Below are 22458 nucleotides of genomic sequence, written 5' to 3'. Positions count from 1 at the left end.
ATATTACTTAGTCATAAGTTCCGTTGGAACCAGTTTAACATTTTTGTGTGCAAGAGTGTTAGAAACAGACTAGCAACTTTATATTGCAAATCTGATTTCATTTCCTTCCCTTTCCTAAATTTCTAAACACTATTCAGACTCTGTGGGGGTTTCCTTTCTCTTCTTTTTCCTCCCCACCCTCATTTCTTAGCTCTCCAGCTCTCGTCTTTCTTATCAGCCTGCAGCCTTGGGAGTTGGATCAGCTGACTTGGGCTACCCAGTAGTCTTTGCTGGCGGCTTGAGTGCTACACATCCTCATCAGGTACTCTTAGAGGTTTGCTGCTATAAAATGTATCTCACTGACAGCTAACACTGTTTCTTTACTTATTCTATATCTATTCATCTCACACTGGCAAAGTACATAGGACTGTAGTTGAAAAAGACCGTGATGCTAGCTTATGACAAAGAACACTAATCTAACATTTTTTGGATTCACATGAAATAAGATTTTAATGAGCATTCTTTTAAAAGTGAAGACCTAGATATTAATATGGAGTTCAGATTTACTCATATATATGTTATTGCACTAAAGTGAGAGCTTCTGTTGTCTTTTCTGATATCATATCATCAGTTGCATCTATCCATGACTACATTGGTTTAGAATATCATTCTCAGTTTGCATTTCAGAATTATAGAATTTCATTTCTTCTTGGATAATATCTACTGTAATCATATTTAGTGCAGTGTGGGTATAGCTGGGTGTTTTATATGTGTTTTTGTATGACCATGAAAATGGGACAGGGTACAAATCCATGTACATTGAATAAAATTTATAAATGATTAAAAGATGTTCTCATTAAAATTTTCTTCCACTTGCTCTGGTGCAAAATATTTTACTTTTAAGGTATACACTATATGAATTATGAGAGAAAGAGCCCAGTTCTGCTTGCTAAGAAGTTTGAAGGCTCTCTGACTATAGGCCAAAAAAAAAAAGCTACAGGGGATTCAGGACAACTGTCAGTTGTTCAGTTTCAGTTATCTTCCAGTTTTCTTCAGTTCCAGTTATTTACTTTGGTTTGTTCCTCTCCGTCTAAACTTTCCTATACATTTGACTGAAATTCTCCCTCACTCTTTGCCTATTGGTAGAAATCATTCAAGTTCTTGAGAAACAAGGTACACTGCTTCTTCCATAATAGATAAAATGTGTCATCAATTCTGTTACTTATAATTGAAAATCAAACAATTGCACTCTTGAAAGTAAGAGAACTAAGCATTTCTTCTTTTCTTGAATGAATTCAAAAATAACTAGTTTGGTCTTTGTACGTTCTAGTTGGTGGTTCCAGGAAAGGAGGGAGGAGTACCCTTGATTCCTAGCCAACCAATGCATGGCACCCAGGCTGACCATGAGAAAATAATAACATGCACCCCCCTGGATGGAGGCCACTACTCTGCAGTTACTCCATCTAGTAGGTAGGTATCTAACTTTCCATAATTGCCTATATATGACTTTTAAAAACCAAAAATGAATTTACTTGAGAATTAATGGCATTTGTTGCATAGATTAGTAGTTTTGGAAGAAAGGCTTAACATCATCCTTTAAAGTTCACAACTTTTTTCTAGGAATCTGCATTTTCCTGCTTAGTGTTCTCCCTTTTTTTTTAAACTCCCAAAGCTGCATGCAGAGACAGTTCTCTTCTACATTTTCTGTAACTAGCACCCTCATGAGAAGATAATTCTCAAAATCTAACAATATTAATTGTTAAAACTTGTTCTTGTTTGCCAAATTTAACACTTGAGGTCCTGATTATGCCAATACCTCAGTATAAAACTAGATACCAGAAAAGGAAGAAAACCTTTGCTCTGCCTCCTCTACTTTTGGAGGTCTCTTCATTCTTTGAAAAAATACTTTCAAAAAAATCGGTCTTAATCCTAATTTCATTACCTCCATTTTTTGCAATGTTATAGTCAGTACATATAAAGTTTATTGCTGCTGATGATAACAAGTCAAATGAATGTTTGAGGTTTCAGTGTAGAAGCCTTATTTTTTTGTAAAATGACTAGCCTGATGCTAGATGATAAAGCATAACTGCAGTTTCTAATAAAACAATGTTTTCCATTGGCGGAGTTCCCAGAGCACCTTACAAAGGTCAAAAAGCCAATGCCCCACTGGTTTAAAATCTAAGTAGGTTTAACTGTATGGTAAGTATTGTATATAACTTTAGTAAAAAGCTAGGAAAGATATTAGGAAAATACATACACTTCATACCCAATGCTTCATACCAGTGCTCGTATACCTCTAGAATAATAACAATTACACCATCTTTCTCTTTCAACTTTCAGTGAGGACCCAGAAACAGTATCTAACAGCAGTGAAGGAAAGAGCGGATCTCCACGTGATGCCTTGGAGACCTTCTTTGTTCGGAAGGTGGGAGCCTTTGTCAATAAGCCCATCAGTCAGGTAATTAAAGTTCATTGCTTTCATATGGCTTCAGAAAGGAAAGAAATGCAAGGAATGTCCTTTCCCATAACACAGGAAAAATGCCACTCCAGACTGACTGCAGTCTGCATAACTCTTTGCTATATTTGGGTTTCTTTAATCTCTGAACTTGACCTGACCAGTTTTAGGGCTGTTAGCATGAAGATTTGCAGCAACATGTTGCATCTTGGCAGAAATAGTAGGATTTGTTGAGACATTTGAGATTCTGTCTTTTGAACCTCTTTAGGTGACAATGGCCAGTTTGGACATTCCTTTTGCAATGTTTGCTCCCAAGAGCTTTGACCTAGAAGATAACGATCCCATGGTAAGAACTGCCTATCTTTCCCAATCCTATAAAATTACTGTTAGTATTGTGCTTCCTGAATGTCAGACATGCCTGTGCTTTCTGTTTGCAAAGCTAACTTCTTGTCTCTGCTTAATTTTGCATATCAGAATTTGATTATGTTAATCGGATACTTGGATTTCTTCAACAGGTAAATCCTCCTGATACTCCAGACACAGAGTCTCCCCTCCAAGGCAGCCTACGCTCAGTTGGTTCCAGTGGCAGCAGCAGTGGGAATATCCATGATGATTTTGTTATGATAGATTTTGTAAGTCCACACAGCCCTTTATATTACACAAGTAACTCATGTAAAACTCCATGCTCTGGTATTTGGGGAAAGGTTTTCTTCCAAAAAACACCAATCTCTTTCCAGAAGTGAATCTTTCAGAACAGGAAGCGATTCATGGTGTTCTACCTGGAGTCAATCCCTAGACCATTATGGAGCTGAATCACTTCTGGGAAAGCTCAAATAACTTTTTATTCCAGAAGATTACTTTCCAGAAAGATATAAATCATATTCAGAATGACAAGAACATGTGCCAATACAAAAATGGAATATTACAGGAAATACCAGACACATAGGAGTTTTGCATGTTTTTGCAAGCCTACCTGGAGCAGAATGTTAAATTAAGACCATGATAGTTAATTAAACTCCTTGAAGAAATATGACCTTATAGACTAGTAAGGCACCAATATATGTGAATATTCTACCACAGCAAGACAGACACAAATAAAATTACCTTTCAAAATATTGAGAAACTGATTTTTTCCCTTCGCCCTAAAGAACAGAAGCCTAATGCACTAGAAGTTTTGTGGGGAAGAAAACCTTAATAGACAATAATTCAAAAGTTGTCTGTCCTAATTTTTGCAGACCAAAAATTAATCCCAAAAGTTTATCCCTTAATCCAGATTATATTCTGGCATAAGCAAAGAAACTATCTACAAGGATGTCTTGTAACAAAAATGTGACAGTTCAGAAATCATCCATAGCATATAACAAATTCAAAATTATTTTATATCTGTAATCAAATCTTTGTGTTCTTTCAGAAAGTTAAAAATAATATAGGAAAATATTTTAGTAAGAATTTAAAGGATACTATAGAAAGATAATGGGGGAGAGATCTATTGATAGCTGATACATTACTATTTGAAGAAAAACTTACAGCAATGCAACAGCTGTATCTTCATTGTAAAAAGACTGATGAAACAATGAATAGAACTGTACAAATAGAAGTTAATTATAAATAACAATGATAGGCTAGGATTATATGTTTCACAAAATTGTACATATAAGAAAGAAAAGAAACAAAGAGAAAATTACTGGTTTATTGTAGCATAGAATTATATATCTTTATTTATTTAACAAAATGTTTACACTGTCATAATCACACAATTCTGGGCAGTTCACAAGCCTCTCAAAGTCCAATTTCAATAGAAACATAATAAAACAGTCCAGAACAATAGATGGCAACCCTCCATCTTCACTAACTATTAAAATGGCTGGAAGTCCAGTTCAAAAAGTATATTTTCAGCAGTTTCCAAAAGACCAAGAACAAGAGTACTAAACAAATCTCTGGAAGCCACCCATTCCATAATGTAGGGGATGTATCTGGCAAGGCCTGCCTCTGAACCTACGTACCTGTTACCTCATATGGTGGCAGGATCTAAAGCAGATCCTGCTGTTGATGGCCTCATATGAAGAAAAAAATAATTATGGACAAAGAGGTCCCTAAGGCCCCATGTAGGGCTGTATAGGTAATAATCAACACTTAGGTGTGGAAGCTACTATACTAGCAACCAGTGCAGCAATTGTAAATAAGGTGGTATTCTGTTGGGCTTGCCATGGTATTCTGTATCAGCTGTATCTCTAGGTCATCTTCAAAGGAGCTCCACATAGAACACATTGCAGTAGTCCAATCATATGGTGATAAAAGTATGAGTAACTGTTGCCTGTGTTTCCTGGTCCAGATAAATTCACAATGGGCATACCAGCTGAAGCTGGCCAAAGCTCCACTGGGCACAGCTTCTATCTGTTGTTCAAACAGGAGCTGAAAATCCAGGAGGGTGACCTGGTCCAGAGCTAAAACTAGAACTGATATTCTCAGGAGACTAAGATGTTTGTGGATGAACAGCAGCTCCATCTTGCTAGGGTTTAGTCTGAGCTTGTTTCTCCCGATCTAGTTCCTTACAGGCTCCAGATACTGGTCTATGACCTCCATAACATTTTCACAGCCTTGGATGGAGAAATATGATACCTCCACTCCAAACTGATGAATGACTACTTCCAGTGGTTTCATACAGATGTGTTGTTACAGATTAAATAACACAGGAGGAGAGGACTGAGCCCTGAAGTACCCAAGACTGAATCACCCATGGGTTCAATCACTCTTCCTCCATGACAATCAACAAGACATGCCCATTGAGATAGGAGCAGAATCACTGTAGTACAGTGCCTTCCTATCCCTATCCTTATTCAAAACAAAGTATATTATATCAGATCATATTTATAATTGTTAAGAATACGTCCTCTTGCTCTCCACTCCATAAAATTTGATAAACCAATACATAGTGATACCATTAGATGCAACATTGACATATGCTAAATAATTTTTATTTATTTATCTTCTTTTCATCAGGCCAAAGTTCAGAATTCTGTATTGTGTTGCTTGTGCATAGCTGACTTAAATCTTTCTCTTGCATTCTAGAAGCCAGCATTTTCTAAAGATGACATCATCCCAATGGACCTAGGGACTTTCTATCGTGAATTTCAGAATCCTCCTCAACTCAGCAGCCTCTCCATTGACATTGGAGCTCAATCCATGGCAGAAGACCTGGTAGGCAACAGAGATTTCTGTGAGGGATATTTATTTCCACAGCTCTTTTCACTTCCAACTTGGAGGACTTAGCAAATTAGTAAGTTGGAGAAATAGAGAGACAGAGCCAGGAGGTTCCAAGTTCAAATCTTTGTTTTCACAAATAGGTTTTTGAATATATGTATATATCCTGCCTTTCATTCCTGAGCTCAAGGTGGCATACACAGTGCTCCTTCCTCCTGTTTTTCCCACAACGACTCTGTGAGATAGTTTGGGCTGAGAGTAACTGACTTTGTAGTAGTTTTGACTTTCCTTAAAATTACTGTTGGAATTTCTGAAATATCCTAAGTAAAACAGTTTAAACATGCTGAAGTATGTCTAAAAGCCCTACAAAGTGTGATAAATAAGGCAAAAACTGGAAGTATGCCTGGAGCTGCCAAAAATAACCCCTGTCTTGTGACAGCCACCCTAGGGACACTTACAGCTGCAAGATTTTCTTTCTCCCAGGGGTTTGTAGCCTTTATACAGATTTCTAGCATACTATAAAGGGTATTGATGGTTTGAATTCCACACTGATGCCTAATACATTCAGAGCTTTGGTCAATAAATAAGTACAGTGTGGTCACTTTTTGCGTTCTTTTATTTCAAGATTTTTTGTCTGATTGTGGAAAGTTTTTCCCAAGGCTCTTGCTCTTGCTAAATGCTGATTTTTTTCCCTGCTAATAGCACAGTTTGAAGTACTTTGTGGAAAATAATTGAAGTTATAAAAATCTATTTGGTGAGAAACAACATAGTTTGAATTCTACCTCTCCATGCCATTCCAGTAGCTGACTCTTTCTACAATGTTCTGTTTGGAAGGAAGAAGCTAATCAACATTGAGGCTTGGAGGAAATTTGTAAAACTGCCATGGACTTGTGTTGATTTGTACAGAGGTGCTCCTCATTTTCAGTCAATTGCTGTTTTGTAATCTCTCTTCATTTTATCGGGCCCTATATGGGTTTGAAAAGCATTTTTAAAAGTACAGATATGGAAAGCTGCAGTCTAGCATTTCACTTACAAGCTTGTTCCTGGAAAAAGTAAGCTATACTTTTAATGAGCATCTTCCAGATCTGTAGGGAGAATTAATAGCAGGGTGAAGTATTATGTGAAAGCTTTGCTGTTGTGTGCTTTGCTTAGGTTTTGTATGGGTAGATATATTTTTTTTCTAGGATTTGGGGAGTTGCTTTTTATATTCTGTTGTGCAGTGTGTCACTGGGTTTTAGAAGAGAACCATATGTATATTGATGAGTTCCACTGAGAGTCACTGGTTTGCTTTCTGTGAGCTAAGTATTTTGTTGTTGGCAAATATATGATTTAATACCAAAGATTCAAGTCCCATTTCTGCTTTTTAAATTCAGATTTTTGGCCAAATTTTCTTATCTTCATTTATTTAAAAAAAATTGTAGCAGAAAACGTTGGAATCCAAAGTTTGATTCCTTGTTTTGAAGCTCAGATTTACTTCTACTTTGTATGTATGTTCTTGGCTAAATTACTCTTCTTTTAGCCTCATTAGTTTGCCCTCTAGTCAATGGATATTTTTGAACTAATATCCAAAATGGCAACCATTTTTTAATCCCAGTCTTTCCCATGGCAATCATTTTGTGCGGTGATAACACTCACAAAATTCTGATCTTTTTCCACCAAGCCAAAAATTGCTGGTGCAATTTCCATCATCTGAAGTATGCAAGTTTTCAGGTTAATGAAAGAGCTTCTGGATGGGCATGCATTTCTGTCCTACTGAACACTACAAGGTTTTTTGTTTTAATCCCATATAAATCATTCTCATGAAGGAACTGAGATATACAGGTGAAACTCAAAAAATTAGAATATTGTGCAAATGTTCATTTATGTCAGTACGGCAACTCAAAAGGTGAAACCAATATATGAGATAGACGCATTACATGCAAAGCGAGATATGTCAAGCCTTACTTTGGTATAATTGTGATGAGTATGGCGTACAGCTTATGAAAACCCCAAATTCACAGTCTCAGAAAATTAGAATATTACATGACATCAATAACATAAGGATTGGAAATAGAACAATATCGGACCTCTGCAAAGTATAAGCATGCATATGTACTCAGTACTTGGTTTGGGCCCCTTTTGCAGCAATGGCTGCCACAGTGCAGCGTGACATGGATGCTATCAGCCTGTGGCACTGCTGAGGTGTTATGGAAGACCAGGATGCTTCAATAGCGGCCTTCAGCTCCGCTGCATTGTTCGGTCTCATGTCCCTCATCTTTCTCTTGGCAATGCCCCATAGATTCTCTATGGGGTTCAGGTCAGGTGAGTTTGCTGGCCAATCAAGCACAGTAATCCCATGGTCATTGAACCAGGTTTTGGTACTTTTGGCAGTGTGGGCAGGTGCCAACTCCTGCTGGAAAATGAAGTCAGCATCCCCATAAAGCTCGTCTGCGGAAGGAAGCATGAAGTGCTCCAAAATCTCCTGGTAGACGGCTGCGTTGACCCTGGACTTAATGAAGCACAGTGGACCAACACCAGCAGATGACATGGCTCCCCAAATCAACACAGACTGAAACTTCAGACTGGACTTCAAGCATCGTGCATTGTGTGCCTCTCCATTCTTCCTTCAGACTCTGGGTCCTTGGTTCCCAAATGAGATGCAAAAGTTGCTCTCATCAGAAAAGAGGACTTTGGACCACTGGGCAACAGACCAGTTCTTTTTTTCTGTAGCCCAGGTAAGACGCTTCTGACGTTGTTTGTTGTTCAGGAGCGGCTTGACAAGAGGAATACGACATTTGAAGCCCATGTCCAGGATCCGTCTGTGTGTGGTGGCTCTTGATGCACTAACTCCAGCCTCAGTCTACTCCTTGTGAAAGTCCCCAACGCTTTTGAATGGCCTTTTCCTGACAATCCTCTCCAGGCTGCGGTCATCCCTGCTGCTTGTGCACCTTTTTCTACCACGCTTTTCCCTTCCACATAACCTTCTATTGATGTGCTTTGATACAGCACTTTGGGAACATCCAACTTCTTTTGCAATTACCTTTTGGGGCTTTCCCTCCTTATGGAGGGTGTCAGTGATGGTTTTCTGCACAACTGTCAGGTCAGCAGTCTTTCCCATGCTTGTGATTCCTACTGAACCAGCCTGAGAGACCATTTAAAGGCTCAGGAACCCTTTGCAGGTGTTATGGATTCATTAGCTGATTAGAGTGGGACACTTTGAGCCTAGAATATTGAACCTTTTCACACTATTCTAATTTTCTGAGATTGTGAATTTGGGGTTTTCATAAGCTGTACGCCATAATCATCACAATTATACCAAAGTAAGGCTTTAACAGGGTGAGCTCCTGTTTCCTCCCCAGTTCCTGTCAACCCAACAGTTTGAAAACTCACGTGAGTAGATAAATGGGTACTCTCACTCCGGTGGGAGGAAAAATGCTGGCGGCGCCTTGCAAAAGGAGTCAGGAGCAGTTGCCGGTAAGCGCGAAACCGCGCTCACCCAAAAAGGGCGCAAAGCAACAGAAACTCCGCCTCCTGCGCTCGCCAGCTGGGCTCTGCTCTAGGAAGGAGGCTCTGGCAAACCACTTCCGAAACACCTTGCCTTGAAAACTGCAAGGACTCGTCCAAGCAGTCACTGCAGAGTCGGTAACGACTGAGCGCAGATAAAAAAAAAAAAAAGGCTTGACATATCTCGCTTTGCATGTAATGCGTCAATCTCATATATTGGTTTCACCTTTTGAGTTGCCGTACTGACATAAATGAATATTTGCACGATATTCTAATTTTTCGAGTTTCACCTGTATATCTTCTTCAGCTATAATGTCAGTCATGAAAACCAATAATGATGTCGGGAAAATAACAACAGGGTTGATTTGATACCTGTATCAGACTAAAGAAATTTATTATCAAGGAGTTTTTTAAAGTCTTATTAGTTTAATAGTACATTATGTTGCAATAAATTGTAAATACAGTATTCCTGTTTACATGTTTATAATATTTTGTGCAAATAGGTTATGAGATCTGGGCGTTGAATTGCAAAGCATTACATTAAATCTAAAATAAAACATTTTATGCTGCACCATCTTTAATTCTAAGCCACATTCAGTTCAGGCTACTATATTATTCCAAGAATTTATTCTATTTATATCTTATCTTTCTGCCCAGAGGACACTCAGTATAGCTACTTAACAAATTCTCTCTCTTCACAGGACTCACTGCCAGAGAAATTGGCTGTCCATGAGAGAAATGTCAAAGAATTTGATGCCTTTGTAGAAACCTTACAGTGAAATTGAACCAAGCTAGAGCAGCATCAGACTTCTTCTTGGGCACTGTGGAAAAGCAAGCCTATACATTTTGCATCTGCCTCTCTTCCTTCAGTGTCCTGTTACGTTGCACCAACCACTTCATTTGCTTGCTGTGCTCTGTCTGATGCAGAAAGTAATGTGCATTATTTTGAACTGATCTTGTGATGAGTTAATTCATTTTCCTTCCTGTTAAAATTGGCATCTACAGCAGTACAGTAAGGAACAAAATCGTCAACGCTTTTGCTTTCTTTTATCTCGTCTGTGATGATTGTCTATTGCTTCTGCCTCCATCAACTGTTGTCCCTTTTCACTTGATTGAGTAGTACCATCAATTGAAAGGAACAAAACAAACAGAACAATCTATGCTACATTGAGTCTAAACACTAGTGCTGCAGAATTACCCTATTTTCAGTTAGTGCGTTTCATATACTACAAGGGATAATATTCACTTTTAATGCTCTAAATAATGGAAACAAAGTATTGCACATTTGCATGCGCAATTAAGAAATGAAGAGCACAGTTCTTTCCCTGCTGCACAGCTGGGAAGTAATCCATAAGCAGAAAAAAGTGCTTTTCATATATTTTTCCACCAATAGAGTCAAAAACAATGCCTGTCTAAGTCTTGTTGCTTTTGAAGAAGGTTCAGAGTTCATGGGGTCTTCTTACAGTTGGTAATTATAAATGTGTTAGTAATCCTAATTCTTTAGGATTACTTAATTAGGAATCTTTAGTCCAAAGTTTTTCCAGATGCTGCTGCTCTATGGTAAGAGAAATAAGACATATTTATTATTCTAAAGGAAAACTATATTTAAAGAAAAATTGTATGTGATGTTTTCACTTTGTTATGTAGCCATAGGCTGCTGTGTTCTTTGTCACTGCAAAAGTGCTGTACTAAACAACTCTGCAAAGAGTGAGGGCATCTTCCTTCCCCTTGCTCTTTGCAGGGTGAATCAGAATACCTTTTTCCCCCCAAAACAGACGTGTTATGCTGGGAAATGTATCTTTCCCAGAAACTGACTTGATCTTCATTCTGCCCTCTTAGGGTCTAGAAATGTCATGATTAAGATGCTTGCTCTGGTGTAGTGAATTTGCAGAGTTCTAAAAAGCTGAGCTTTGTAAAATAAACTTACTGTAATCTACGGTGAGTTAGAAAGTAACTTGGTATAAAAGCACATTTTATGAGATTTATGGTACTTGTTCTATCCCGCAACATTTTGTTAGAAGTTTTTTTCTAATGAATTAGGCATTAAGTAATGAAATTGGCTGGCATTTCTATATGTTCTGTTTGCTCCATGTTCCACAGCAAGTATGGGGAAGGGAAAAGACAAGACACTAACCTTGAGTTCAGGGATAAGCTAGGCTCTGGGCACAACTTCTTCTTTCCACTGTCAAAAAACAGGCTAAGGATTCACCTCTATGTATATTTTCTTGGGAGCAAGTTTTTCTTAAATTTGGGAAGATATTTTTGAGTAAACCTGTTTAGGATTGGACTGTCATATATTGAAGAAAGATCATATCCCCTCACTCCTTTTGTCTTTGATCTTAGATGCTTTTTGTATGATTGTTGGCTTTAGATATGAAGGATATTTACAGTTTAAAATAATGGGATGTTGACTTCCTGAAGTACAGTGCTCCGCTCTTTTAGGTTTAGCTTATTTGGGGCCTGAGGCAGGGTGGTTGAGGGGGGGGGAGTAGTAGGGCAGTATACATCTTCTGGAGCTTTCTATTCCCTGCTGCTTTGCAGAAATGAGCAGAAAATTAAATCTTTTGTCTTCTAGCATGTAGTTTATATTAATAGCTCAAACTGTAAGAAGCTTATTTAAGTCGACTAAAAAAAATAATCTTTTAAATATATTTTCAAAGCACCAGTGATGATACTGTTATCCGCTATTGGTCCATTGAAGAACACACATCTAGATTCATACCTAAATTGCTCCTAAGTGGGGGGGGGGGTTGTTTTTGGGCTAAGAATGATAGTAACATCAAAACTACTTCAAAATAAATTGGCAGAAAGAAGTTCCAACCCATAGCCATATCTGCATAAAGTAGGGCTTGATTCCCAGAGTATTTACCAAGCCCTTTAGCTTTATAATCAAAATATAATATGAATACAGGGGAGGGGGAAATTCCTTATTATTACCCATGAAATGTCAGGTGACTTGTACTGATGTAGAGCTATTCTTCTTTGCCTAAGCAGGATGGCTTTTCCACCATTGATTACAGGAGAGCCTATTCCTGTAAATGAAGATATCTGATAAGGAAATTGCATTTCTACTGTTCCTATTGTGGGGTCAAGTAAAAGTCGCTTCTCTTTCAAAACTGAGTTGCTTTATGCACTTTTACCTTGACATTTGTGCCACAGCACTTATTTTGTTCCCCTTCAATTTCACAATAAGCATTTTGTGACAGTTAAGGGAATTTAGTCAAATAACTATTTATTCTCATAGTCTAAAATTATACAGATAATAAAATAAAAATATAACTTCTGTATCTCTGAATAGAATTAAGAGTTACTCATGTTGATATTCATTTGCTATGTATAGGAATAATGCTGGGTTTTTCTTACACCGAAGTACATTCAGGATTGTATCCAATGGTGTGATTCTGATGTTCTACCAACAGAATACCCCTTTGAGAACTTCACAGATTGGGGGTACTTGGGAGGGGGGAGGAAACAGCAAGATATTTGCTTACATATTGTAAGGCTCTGTTGTCTGAGTCCTGTTTTTTTGTTTATTCTTTGAACAAATTCTCATTGATTCTGCCTAATAAATGCATCAATTTACTAGCCCAAACAGTCCTGTTCTAGGATGGATCCAGTTAATTATAGATCTTCAAAGTAGGATACATTACTGTCTACCTATTTGTACCACAATGCTCTCAATCAGAATTTGTGCATGACTGGCAACATTCACGTGCACCAATTGAAGGAAGAAGGGTCCTCCACTGCATTTCTTTGAAAACACTTTTCAGAATAATCCACCATATATTCATACAATTTCCAATAAAACATTTGTGTTACTTTAAATTCAGCTGTGAACTATAGTTTCACTGTCTTTTCTACTGAAACTTCTGATTCTAGCAGGGCAGGGTAAACAGCTGCCTCCCAGCTAAAGCCCCCAAACATCTAACTCTTCATTACTATTTGCAGAATGGCTATTTTCGTAGCACCTTTCCCACATTTTTTCCCCAGAAATATGCCTCTCCAGGTTCAGTACAACTTTCAAGTATTAATGCACAGGATTGCATAAGAAGCATTTTGTGTTAAATGCTCAAGGGCAGCAAATTGCCTTGGAATAAATATGTATATATACACACCCACACACACTCCAGTGTAGAAGATTTACTATGAAACAGAAGTAATAGTAAGGTTTTCTATGACATCCATCTTGTCTCCCTTACAATGTAATGCAATAGTAGAAATTTGATGAATTACACTGCTGGCTCTAGAGTATTAGCATTTGAGAAAAATTAGTAATAATTTAAATACAGACAGTCCCCTGCTTACAAATGGGTTACGTTCCAAGAAGCTGTTCGTAAGTCCATTTTGTTCATAAGTCCAACAAGCAAAAAAAAAAAAAAAAGGTGGAGGCAGGATGCAGGGCCGGTGGGGCATGGCACACTCCATTATCAGGCAAGGCAGGAGATCTCTGCCCCCTCTCCCATCCTCTGCTACCGCCCCCTCTCCTGCCTCACCCGGCAACAGTGCACGCCACGTAAACTAACCTTTTCTGGGAACTCCAACTTCAATGCAAACCTCAAATGCAAATGGAATGAGAAGGTGGAAGAGGGTTTGCGATGTGCTGTAAACTAATCCTTTCCTGCCTTCTCCCGCTTTCCAGTTCCAACCAGCCTGACTCCCAGTTCTGACTTGCGGGTCTATCCTGTTTGTATCGGTGAAAGTTTGCAACATGAAAGTTTGCAAGTAGGGGACTGTCTGTATTCCAGAAACACATCTATAGAGGTTTGCTGTTGTCTTCATGAAAGACTAGAAGTGTACTTTAGAACAGGAGCAAAATATGTACCCAGAAGCCACCTAGAATCCTAGGAGACATCACGTGTGTGTATAAGGATATACAGTGCATTCGGGAAGTATTCAGACCCCCTTCACTTTTTTCAATTTTGTTATGTTGCAGCCTGATTCTACAATCGTTCAAATTCATTTTTTTTCTCAATCTACACTCAGTACCCCATAATGACAAAGTGAAAACAGAATTTTAGAAATGTCTGTAAATTTATTAAAAAGGAAAAACTGAAATATCACATTGGCATAAGTATTCAGACCCTTTACTCAGTACTTTGTTGAAACACCTTCGGCAGCAATTACAGCCTTGAGTCTTTTTCGGTATGACACGACAAGCTTTGCATACCTGGATTGGGGGATTTTCTGCCATTCTTTGCAAATCCTCTCAAGCTCAATCAGGTTGGATGGGGACCATCAGTGGACAGCCATTGTCAGGTCTCTCCAGAGATGTTCAATAGGGTTCAGGTCAGTGGCCCTCTGGCTGGGCCACTCTACGACATTCACAGAGTTGTCCCTAAGCCATTCCTGTGTTGTCTTGGCTGCGAGCTTAGGATCGTTGTCATATTGGAAGGTGAACCTTCAGCCCAGTCTGAGGTCCTGAGCGCTGTGGAACAGGTTTTCATTGAGGATATCTCTGTCCTTTGCTCCATTCAGCTTTCCCTCAACCCTGACCAGTCTCCCAGTCCCTGCTGCTGAAAAACATCCCCACAGCATGATGCTGCCACCACGCTTCACTGTTGGGATGGTATTGGGCAGGTGATGAGCAGTGCCTGGTTTCCTCCAGACATAACGTTTAGAATTGAGGCCAAACAGTTCAATCTTGGTTTCATCAGACCAGAGAATCTTGTTCCTCACAGTCTGAGAGTCCTTCAGGTGCTTTTTTGCAAACTCCAAGCGGGCTTTCATGTGTTTTGCACTGAGGAGAGGCTTCCGTCTAGCCATTCTGCCATAAAACCCAGATCTGTGGAGGGCTGCAGTGATGGTGGTCCTTTTGGAACTTTGTCCCATCTCCACACAGGATCTCTGGAGCTCAGAGTGACCATCAGGTTCTTGGTCACCTCTCTAACTAAAGTTCTTCTCCCCTGATTACTCAGTTTGGCCAGGTGACCAAACTTGGAAGAGTCCTGGTTGTGCCAGACTTCTTCCATTTGAGAATGATGGAGGCCACTGTGCTCTTGGGAACCTTCAGTGCAGCAGAATTTTTTTTGTAGCCTTCCCCAGATCTGTGCCTTGCAATAATCCTGTCTCTGAGCTCTGCAGGCAGTTCCTTTGACCTCATGGCTTTTGCTCTGATACAGTATGCATTGTCAGCTGTGAGGCTTCTATAGAGAGGGGTGTGCCTTTCCAAATCATGTCCAATCAATTTAATTTACCACAGATGGACTCCAATCAAAGTGTTTAAACAGCTCAGCAACTATCAAGAGAAATGGGAGGCACCTGAGCTAAATTTCAAGTGTTGTTGCAAAGGGTCTGAATGCTTATGCCAATGTGATATTTCAGTTTTTCCTTTTTCATACATTTGCAAACATTTCTACAATTCTGTTTTCACTTTGTCATTATGGGGTACTGAATGTAGGTTAATGAGAAAAATGAATTTGAAAAATTGTAGTATCAGGCTGCAACATAACAAAATTGAAAAAAGTGAAGGGGGTCTGAATACTTTCCGAATGCACTGTACGTAAATAAAAATAGCATATCTGTGAAAGAGGCCTAACTTTGCCAATATTGCCATCAATAAGAACTTTTATACTCCCATAAAATGGTGGAGACAGAAAGGTTGGTTTAATTATGCTATCAGATTTTCATTACAGGTTGACAACAATTTTATGATGTGGATTTATTTTTTAAAATTATTTATATAACTACATTATTAATGAACATACTGATAAAAGTGTCTCATTTTTTCCATACTAGAAACTTGAGTTCTAAGAAAAATACAGTGTTATCTACAGAAACAGTGTGGTAATGCTGGGGAATGTAAGTAAATAAAATCTGTGCATGCATTGTACAATATATTGACACGTACTAAAGCTCAGAAATTAGCTTGTGCACAGTGTTTACAGAATGCATGTATCTCAGGCGTATTACAAACATATTCAAAAGCAGTTACTAGAGTGTAGCTTTGGCTGAAAAGGTTTCAAAAGGGAACAAAATGAGAAGGCATACAAGTACTACAAGCTTAAATGCAGATGTGTTGGATGCTGTGAGCTAGTAACCACACTTGTAGGCAAGGCCAAACTTTTTGGATTGTTTTGGGGAGAAATGGATGCCTTTTTTGCATTTTTGTAACAGCCTCCTCCCCCCCCCCCACTTGAGAAACATCTCAACTGGGGAGATGTTAAGGGGCAAAATGAATGTATTTTGCTTCCGCAAAGCTTAAGATGTTTATTTCACTCCTTTACCTACCCAAGAGAACTAATCTTTTGGCCCCCCAGACGGTGCTTTGTGGTTGCATGCAGCCAATAGATGATGGGTTGGACATCTTTGGCTTTGCATTTCCAGGGACAGATACCCATGCACTTAAGGTCAGTTTAAATTCATGCTCAGTTGTTATCAGGAAAAGGAATGAAAAATGCTTTTGCAGCTGTAGTTTCCATAAGCAAAAATCATCCTGGCACGATCTCAACATGTCACATGGGAACCAAATGCAGCATTAATTTGGATAGCTCTTTCTGCCTCTTGGAAATTCCCTAAAGAGAAAGCATGCTAGTGACCATATTTATGCCAGGTTCTCAGCATTTTGTATGGAGGGTTAAAAAACAATCCTCCTCTGGAAATAAAAAGTATGAAAAATGGTTGTGAGGGCAATTATTTCAAAAAATAAAGTGAATCAGGCCACATATTTGGTATAAACATTCGCTTGAGGCATTTCTGTGCTATGAAGGACAATATCCAAATCCTAAAAGAAAGCTGCAGAGTTTTCAAAAAGTCAGTAGCTTTCTACTTGGTAGTTGTATTCATGAAAACTTTATGACAAGTTTCTAATTTTTATTTGATATCCAACATTTAATTGTTTAATCTACTGTAAAATTAATGTAGTATTAGAGTCAGAATTCAGTCCCCTAATTTTGAGTTTTTAGAGTGTTACCTTGAATTCTACAATTCTGCCAGATTTTATTTATGAATACATCCTACGTAAAATTAATTAATATCATAGAAGGGCACATGAATGGGTGAAATATATTAATCATTAATAAATCACACTGAAACAAGTAGTTGTGATTCTGTCCCCAGTTACCACACTAATTTCAATGGGACTCATGTTATTAGTCAATTATCATACAAACTGGCATTTTCTAAGAGTGGAAGCCAAAATTAGGAACATTTTTTTTAAGTATTATCTCTTTTCCCTAATTACTTTTAATATATCATTCCTTTCATTTCCTGGTCACTGTAATTATTTTCATCTTTATTCATTTTATTCATTTTTACTCCAAAGAGCGATATGATTACATTTATGTCAGGTATATTTAGCTGTAAATTTAGATCATGGTTGGGACAGAGGAAAAGTTTATGGCTCTCACAGTTCACATTATTCTAGTTTTTATAACATTCTACACACCTCTTGCAAGCAAATATGCCCTCCTTCAAAGGAGCATATGTACTTCACATAGGACCAGAATTTATCTTCAGAAGCTGGACACTTTCTAGCTTTCTTTTCAGGGACCTAATGAGATCATTACCTAGAAAAGGAGAATTAGCAAGAGCTTCTGCTAGATAGATTAGATATCAATGAGCTCCTAATTTCAAGTTTATTCCTCTTCAGTTCTAGTGAAGATATATAAAAACATTTGGCCATGTAGTTAGCAAGAATTAAGCCTGATCTGAAAGCAACTAATTAAAGCAGCCATAGTAAGGTTGGAGAAACCCTGGATAAAACTGACTGTCCTATATCTGATGAGCATTGATTTACACTTAATAGGTACAATTATGCTGGATCAAATTGACACAGTGGGTTTAAGGATGAGAAAAATTAGATTCTGTATTTTCAAGTACTGACTTGAGCAGGCAGCAGGTGCCTAATATTAAACAGTATCTCTTAATAACTAGTCTTAGAGCAACAAATTTGAGAAATACACCAATATCTGTTATTGGTTTTGGGTGTTTATTGAAGTACAAAAAGTGCAAACTGAATACAAGATTGGTACCATTGGAAGGAAATAAACAAGGATGTGTAAATAAAAGTCACAGTAACAATCCCCAGCCTTGCTCCCAATAAACAGTTAAAAGAAGAAAAATATAAGAAACAGCAACAAAAATTGCTAGAGAGTGCGCAACAAGGGCTCATTTGGCCGTGTAATATTTGGCTGAGGCAACACATATAAGATTGGCCTCAACATCAGCAATATTACCCAAAAGCTGTTGTCAGTACAAGCAAAAGACCAACTGCTAGCATTGCGGGCACAGACTGTGTTCCAAGGATACCAAAGTATCAGTGGGTTTATTAACAGGCAAAAAAGAGAGTGGAGACAGAGTGTTCCATCAACAGAAATACTGTGGTCAATACCTAACGTGAAAGCCAAGCAGCAAGAAACAGGAATAAGGAGATATACCATTGGAGGGACAAAGGAGGACAGGAAGTATAGCCACCATAAACTATCAAGTTCTGTTAGAAAAGGAAGTGGGAAGACATAAGCAGCTACATGAGATGCTGCTCCTCTAATTATTCTGATTGCCTGCTTGGATACCCCAATCCAGGCAGCAGGCATTTTGGAAATCAAAACTTGGAGTGCAGTGTAGTTCAAGCCGCATATTTCATTCTTTTAAGCAGTCTAGCCTATCGCAGCTCCATGGCTAGCCACAGTTGTAAAAAGGCAAAATGAGAAAAAGAAACAAAGCAATCATAGGCTCTAGATTTTCTGGTAGCTCCAGCAAAGTGAGAAAATTAACAGATTTATTTACACTGGCTCACTTCTAGAGTTTTGCAAGTTCACTTTCATAATGTGCACCACTTAACAAGGTACATTTTATAACCTGGCAATGCAAAGTCACATTCAGGAGTTTGAAATATATGTAATTGATAAATGTGTCACTGCCTAGTTATGGCAATACTTAACCCCAAAGAAACTCTTTTCTCCCCAACTTGCATTAACATTATTCTGAAAGTAATTCAGTATAGAAATTACAGTTTGGGTGCAGGGGCTGAACTTGCAGCCTGGGACCTTACTATTCTAAATTACAGCTTTTATAGAATCAGTTTCTTTTCCATCTGGGCATTTTTAATAAACAAAGCAATACTTTTGTAGCTTGGAATCAGATCAAATCTAGCCTGAATCACAATGGCATGCTATAAAAAATAGACAGCCTACAAGCTTTTACAACAAGTTCATGGCCTGAAATATAAAACAGTGAAGCTAATTGATACAGCTTCCACACAAGGCCACTCCTCATTTAGTCATGCTAAATAGTATTGTATGAAAGACATTAGAAAAAAAAAAGCTTTTGATAATCTTTATCATTTTCCATTTCTAGCTAAAAGGGTCCCCATGTTTCTTCAGACTAACCACTATCTACAACACATCAGACTGATCATATATGCCTTAATAAAGGAGAATGAGCAATCTTAGCACATCAGCCCCTCCTGATAGTTTCAACCACCTTAATCTGCCATTCCCAGTTATCACTAACAGTTTTGGAATTCTTTCAAGTACTACTAGAGCTAACTCACTGGCCATGGTTGGACTATGGGCACTGATTACCAGGTGCACTTTTTGGTACTCATTGATCATTTGTTAATTATAACCGTAACGAACAATTTTATTGAGTAATTGCATTGAACTATGGGGTAAAAAACATTGCTAGCCTCTATAATTCTGCAAATTCTGCCCTGCTATTTTACAGGGTCAACTTATGGCTATGTAATCATATCCAGCTCCTAACATAGCTGTCAGCAAAACATAATGGAAATGTTAAGATTTTATTTTAAAACTATGGCTGCTGAACACCCTGTAGGCCACTACTATTTTTATACAGATTAAGACTAGTGCTTACAAAACTAACTCCATGAAACAGTCAAAAAGATAGAGTCAAAAACCAGATAAACATACTGCAGGGCTGTCTCAGTTCCTAGAAAGAGATAGCAATGCTTCATATCTCTCAAGTGCAAAGGAAACCAAGGGTGCATCAGAGTCATTTTGACTAAGTTGAAGAACTACATTTGAACCCAATAAGGAAAAGATGGTAGAAACAAACTCGTTTTGTAATAATTTTGGCACAGTAGATCCCAACAGATTAGAATAGGATTTGGCCCCCATCATGAAGCTTTTGCTTGAAAACAGTCTAATTCCAAAGGCTAAAGCGCTGCAGCCAGAACCACCTAATAGCACATTTCCTGTGTTTCAGCCACAGGTATGGCCAGTATTTGATCTGGACTTTGGCAGAAAGGAGCTAATATCACCTGGCCAGGTTGAATGAATATCAGTACATACACACTTGCATTCATTATCTCCCAATTAAAAAGGAAAGGCTTGCTGCCAAGGCCAATTTGAATTAAACTGCTGGCAAAGCCTACAGGAGGACACTGTAAAGGCAGAATATAGAGCTCCACTACATCCAAGAGCATGTATCTTAATACAACAGGAACATCTGATAGCAGATCAAGTGTCAGCGCTGCATGAAATCTATAGATAACTCTCCAGGCACTTAAGCCAGTTGTATTACTATGGCTCAGTTTTGCCCAGGGGCTAAGCCCATGTGTCCATCAAAGGTATAAAGTAAAGTGTATTCAGCAATGGTCACTCTCAGTATTAAAGGGTATTAAAGTCTGACTTGGATACCTGTGAAGAACCAATTTGGACCAGAGAACAGACTGAAATAGATTCTACTCTAGCCCTCCCAGAGCCCTGGTACTAAGAGAAAGCAATTCCATTGATATTTGAGGAGATTTATTTGACAGGACACCCTTGGAAAAGGAAGGGACCTAAACATTTAAGAACAACCTGAATACTAGTACCAGTACCCCAGACAGAACAGCCAAGGCAGAACTTGATTTTTAAGATCTGTTTTCCATCCTCATCTGATCAGACCCCTCTTGCAAAAAAACCCCATATACACAAACAAGCAAACTGTATCCATCTTTCACACCATAACCTGGATCTTCCTTAGAATGGCCACATCTCCAAAGCAAGGTAGAAAAGAAAGGAAGGAGGGGAAGAAGAAAGGAATGATCACAGTGGATACAGGGCGTGCTAGCACAAACAGGTTATCAAGCCTCTGTGTTCTGGAAAAGCTCCATCTGGTTGTCCAATAGGAACTTGGTGAAGGTGTTGATAGGATTGATGGCTTTGAGGGTTATAGCTGCATCTTTAGCCCACAACAGATTTGGGCCAAAAACTACTGCCAGATTGGCATTGGTCATCTTGTTGATATCACTGTTGGCAGAGACCTACATGTGAAGGAACAGGGGAGAGAAAGAGAAAGAAAATTGATTCTTATCACTTGAAAGAAAGCAGGCATTTCATTCAGTGCTTGGCTCCTCACCATCTATTCAGTTCTCATGCCACACATGAAGACCAAAGTTGTCTTGCATATAAACAATGGTATATGGAGTTTAGAATTCTTGCTGTTTCATAAACTACAGACTTTTAGTTACAAATCTTTTTTTCTTCTCACTGCTCCCAGAATCAGTCGTCTACTAATTCTTTTAACTGTGTTGGTCTCCAGCTTTTCAGGAATAACGTAACAAAAATCTAATTGGAGGATATTTATTTATTCATTTATAAGCCACCTCAACCATCCTAGGAACTCTTGGCAACTTACAACAGAATCATTGTGAGTTGGGTGGCTTTATAAATTTGACTTATTTATTTAAGAAATGTATGAAGCTGCCCACCTTTAGATGTGTAGAGTAAAAACAATCATACAATATAATTAAAACAAATAAACAAAACCCCACCTAAACGTCAGAAGAAAAGCAACCATTAAAAGACAATCAGTCCTGCAAATCCATTCTAACCAAAGGCCTGGAGAAAGCCAGTTTTTCAGAGCTCTTTTTGAAAAATAAAACAATTATATTAAAATCAATAAAGCAAGTAAAGGTAGTCCTCGCTTAACGACTGCCCTTTAGCGATGGCACTGAAAAAGTAACTTTACAACCAGTCCTTGCACTTATGACTGTTGCAGCATCCCTGTGGTAATGCATTCGAGATTCAGGCACTTCGCAACCAGCGGGTGTTTATGACCATTGCAGCATCCCACAGTCACATGATCACCATTTGCGTGCTTCACAGCCGGCTTCCAACAAGCAGAATCAATGGAGAAGCTGACAGTAAAATCACAAGTCGCGGTCATGTGGTGTCTCACGTCACAACCCGCGGTGACTTGCTTAACAACTGCAGCAGAAGAGAGGTTGTAACAGTCACATGATGTCCCACTTAACTACTGGGTTGCTTAGTGACTGAGTTGCCAGTCCCAATTATGGTTGTTAAGCGAAGGCTACCTGTAGAAAAAAGTAATACACAAAACCTTTATTTTATATCAGGGAAGGAAACACCAAGAACCAAGGAATACAATCTTAATGT

At 38.5% G+C, this 22458-nt stretch overlaps 2 protein-coding genes across 9 annotated transcripts in view; one reads left to right on the top strand and one right to left on the bottom strand.

Annotated features, from left to right (window-relative positions):
- The window catches only part of ATG13 (autophagy related 13), a 35852-nt gene extending 24780 nt beyond the window's left edge, over positions 1-11072 (top strand). For 5 of the 8 annotated variants that reach the window (XM_088145709.1, XM_088145710.1, XM_007421764.4 and 2 more), the window contains 7 exons: positions 191-301; positions 1310-1449; positions 2320-2437; positions 2703-2780; positions 2950-3066; positions 5504-5632; positions 9820-11072. In XM_088145709.1, the coding sequence (XP_088001835.1) occupies positions 191-301; positions 1310-1449; positions 2320-2437; positions 2703-2780; positions 2950-3066; positions 5504-5632; positions 9820-9897 (771 nt within the window). In that variant the 3' untranslated portion in view covers positions 9898-11072. The remainder of the gene's footprint in view (positions 1-190; positions 302-1309; positions 1450-2319; positions 2438-2702; positions 2781-2949; positions 3067-5503; positions 5633-9819) is intronic. The other 3 variants (XM_088145711.1, XM_007421766.4, XM_007421765.4) reach the window with 1 other exon arrangement.
- A 6951-nt stretch (positions 11073-18023) lies between these two features.
- Positions 18024-22458, bottom strand: part of ARHGAP1 (Rho GTPase activating protein 1) — a 37168-nt gene continuing 32733 nt past the window's right edge. Inside the window, exon 13 of the mRNA XM_007421768.4 lies at positions 18024-21323. Within this exon, the coding sequence (XP_007421830.1) occupies positions 21144-21323 (180 nt within the window). The 3' untranslated portion in view covers positions 18024-21143. The remainder of the gene's footprint in view (positions 21324-22458) is intronic.

This window comes from Python bivittatus, unplaced genomic scaffold, assembly GCF_059951505.1.
Source record: "Python bivittatus isolate LINGU-HERP-01145 unplaced genomic scaffold, Pbiv_v1 ctg000480_np1212, whole genome shotgun sequence".
Lineage (NCBI taxonomy): Eukaryota > Metazoa > Chordata > Lepidosauria > Squamata > Pythonidae > Python > Python bivittatus.
Note: the sequence above shows the minus strand (reverse complement) of the source record. Positions and strands in the feature narration are given on the sequence as shown.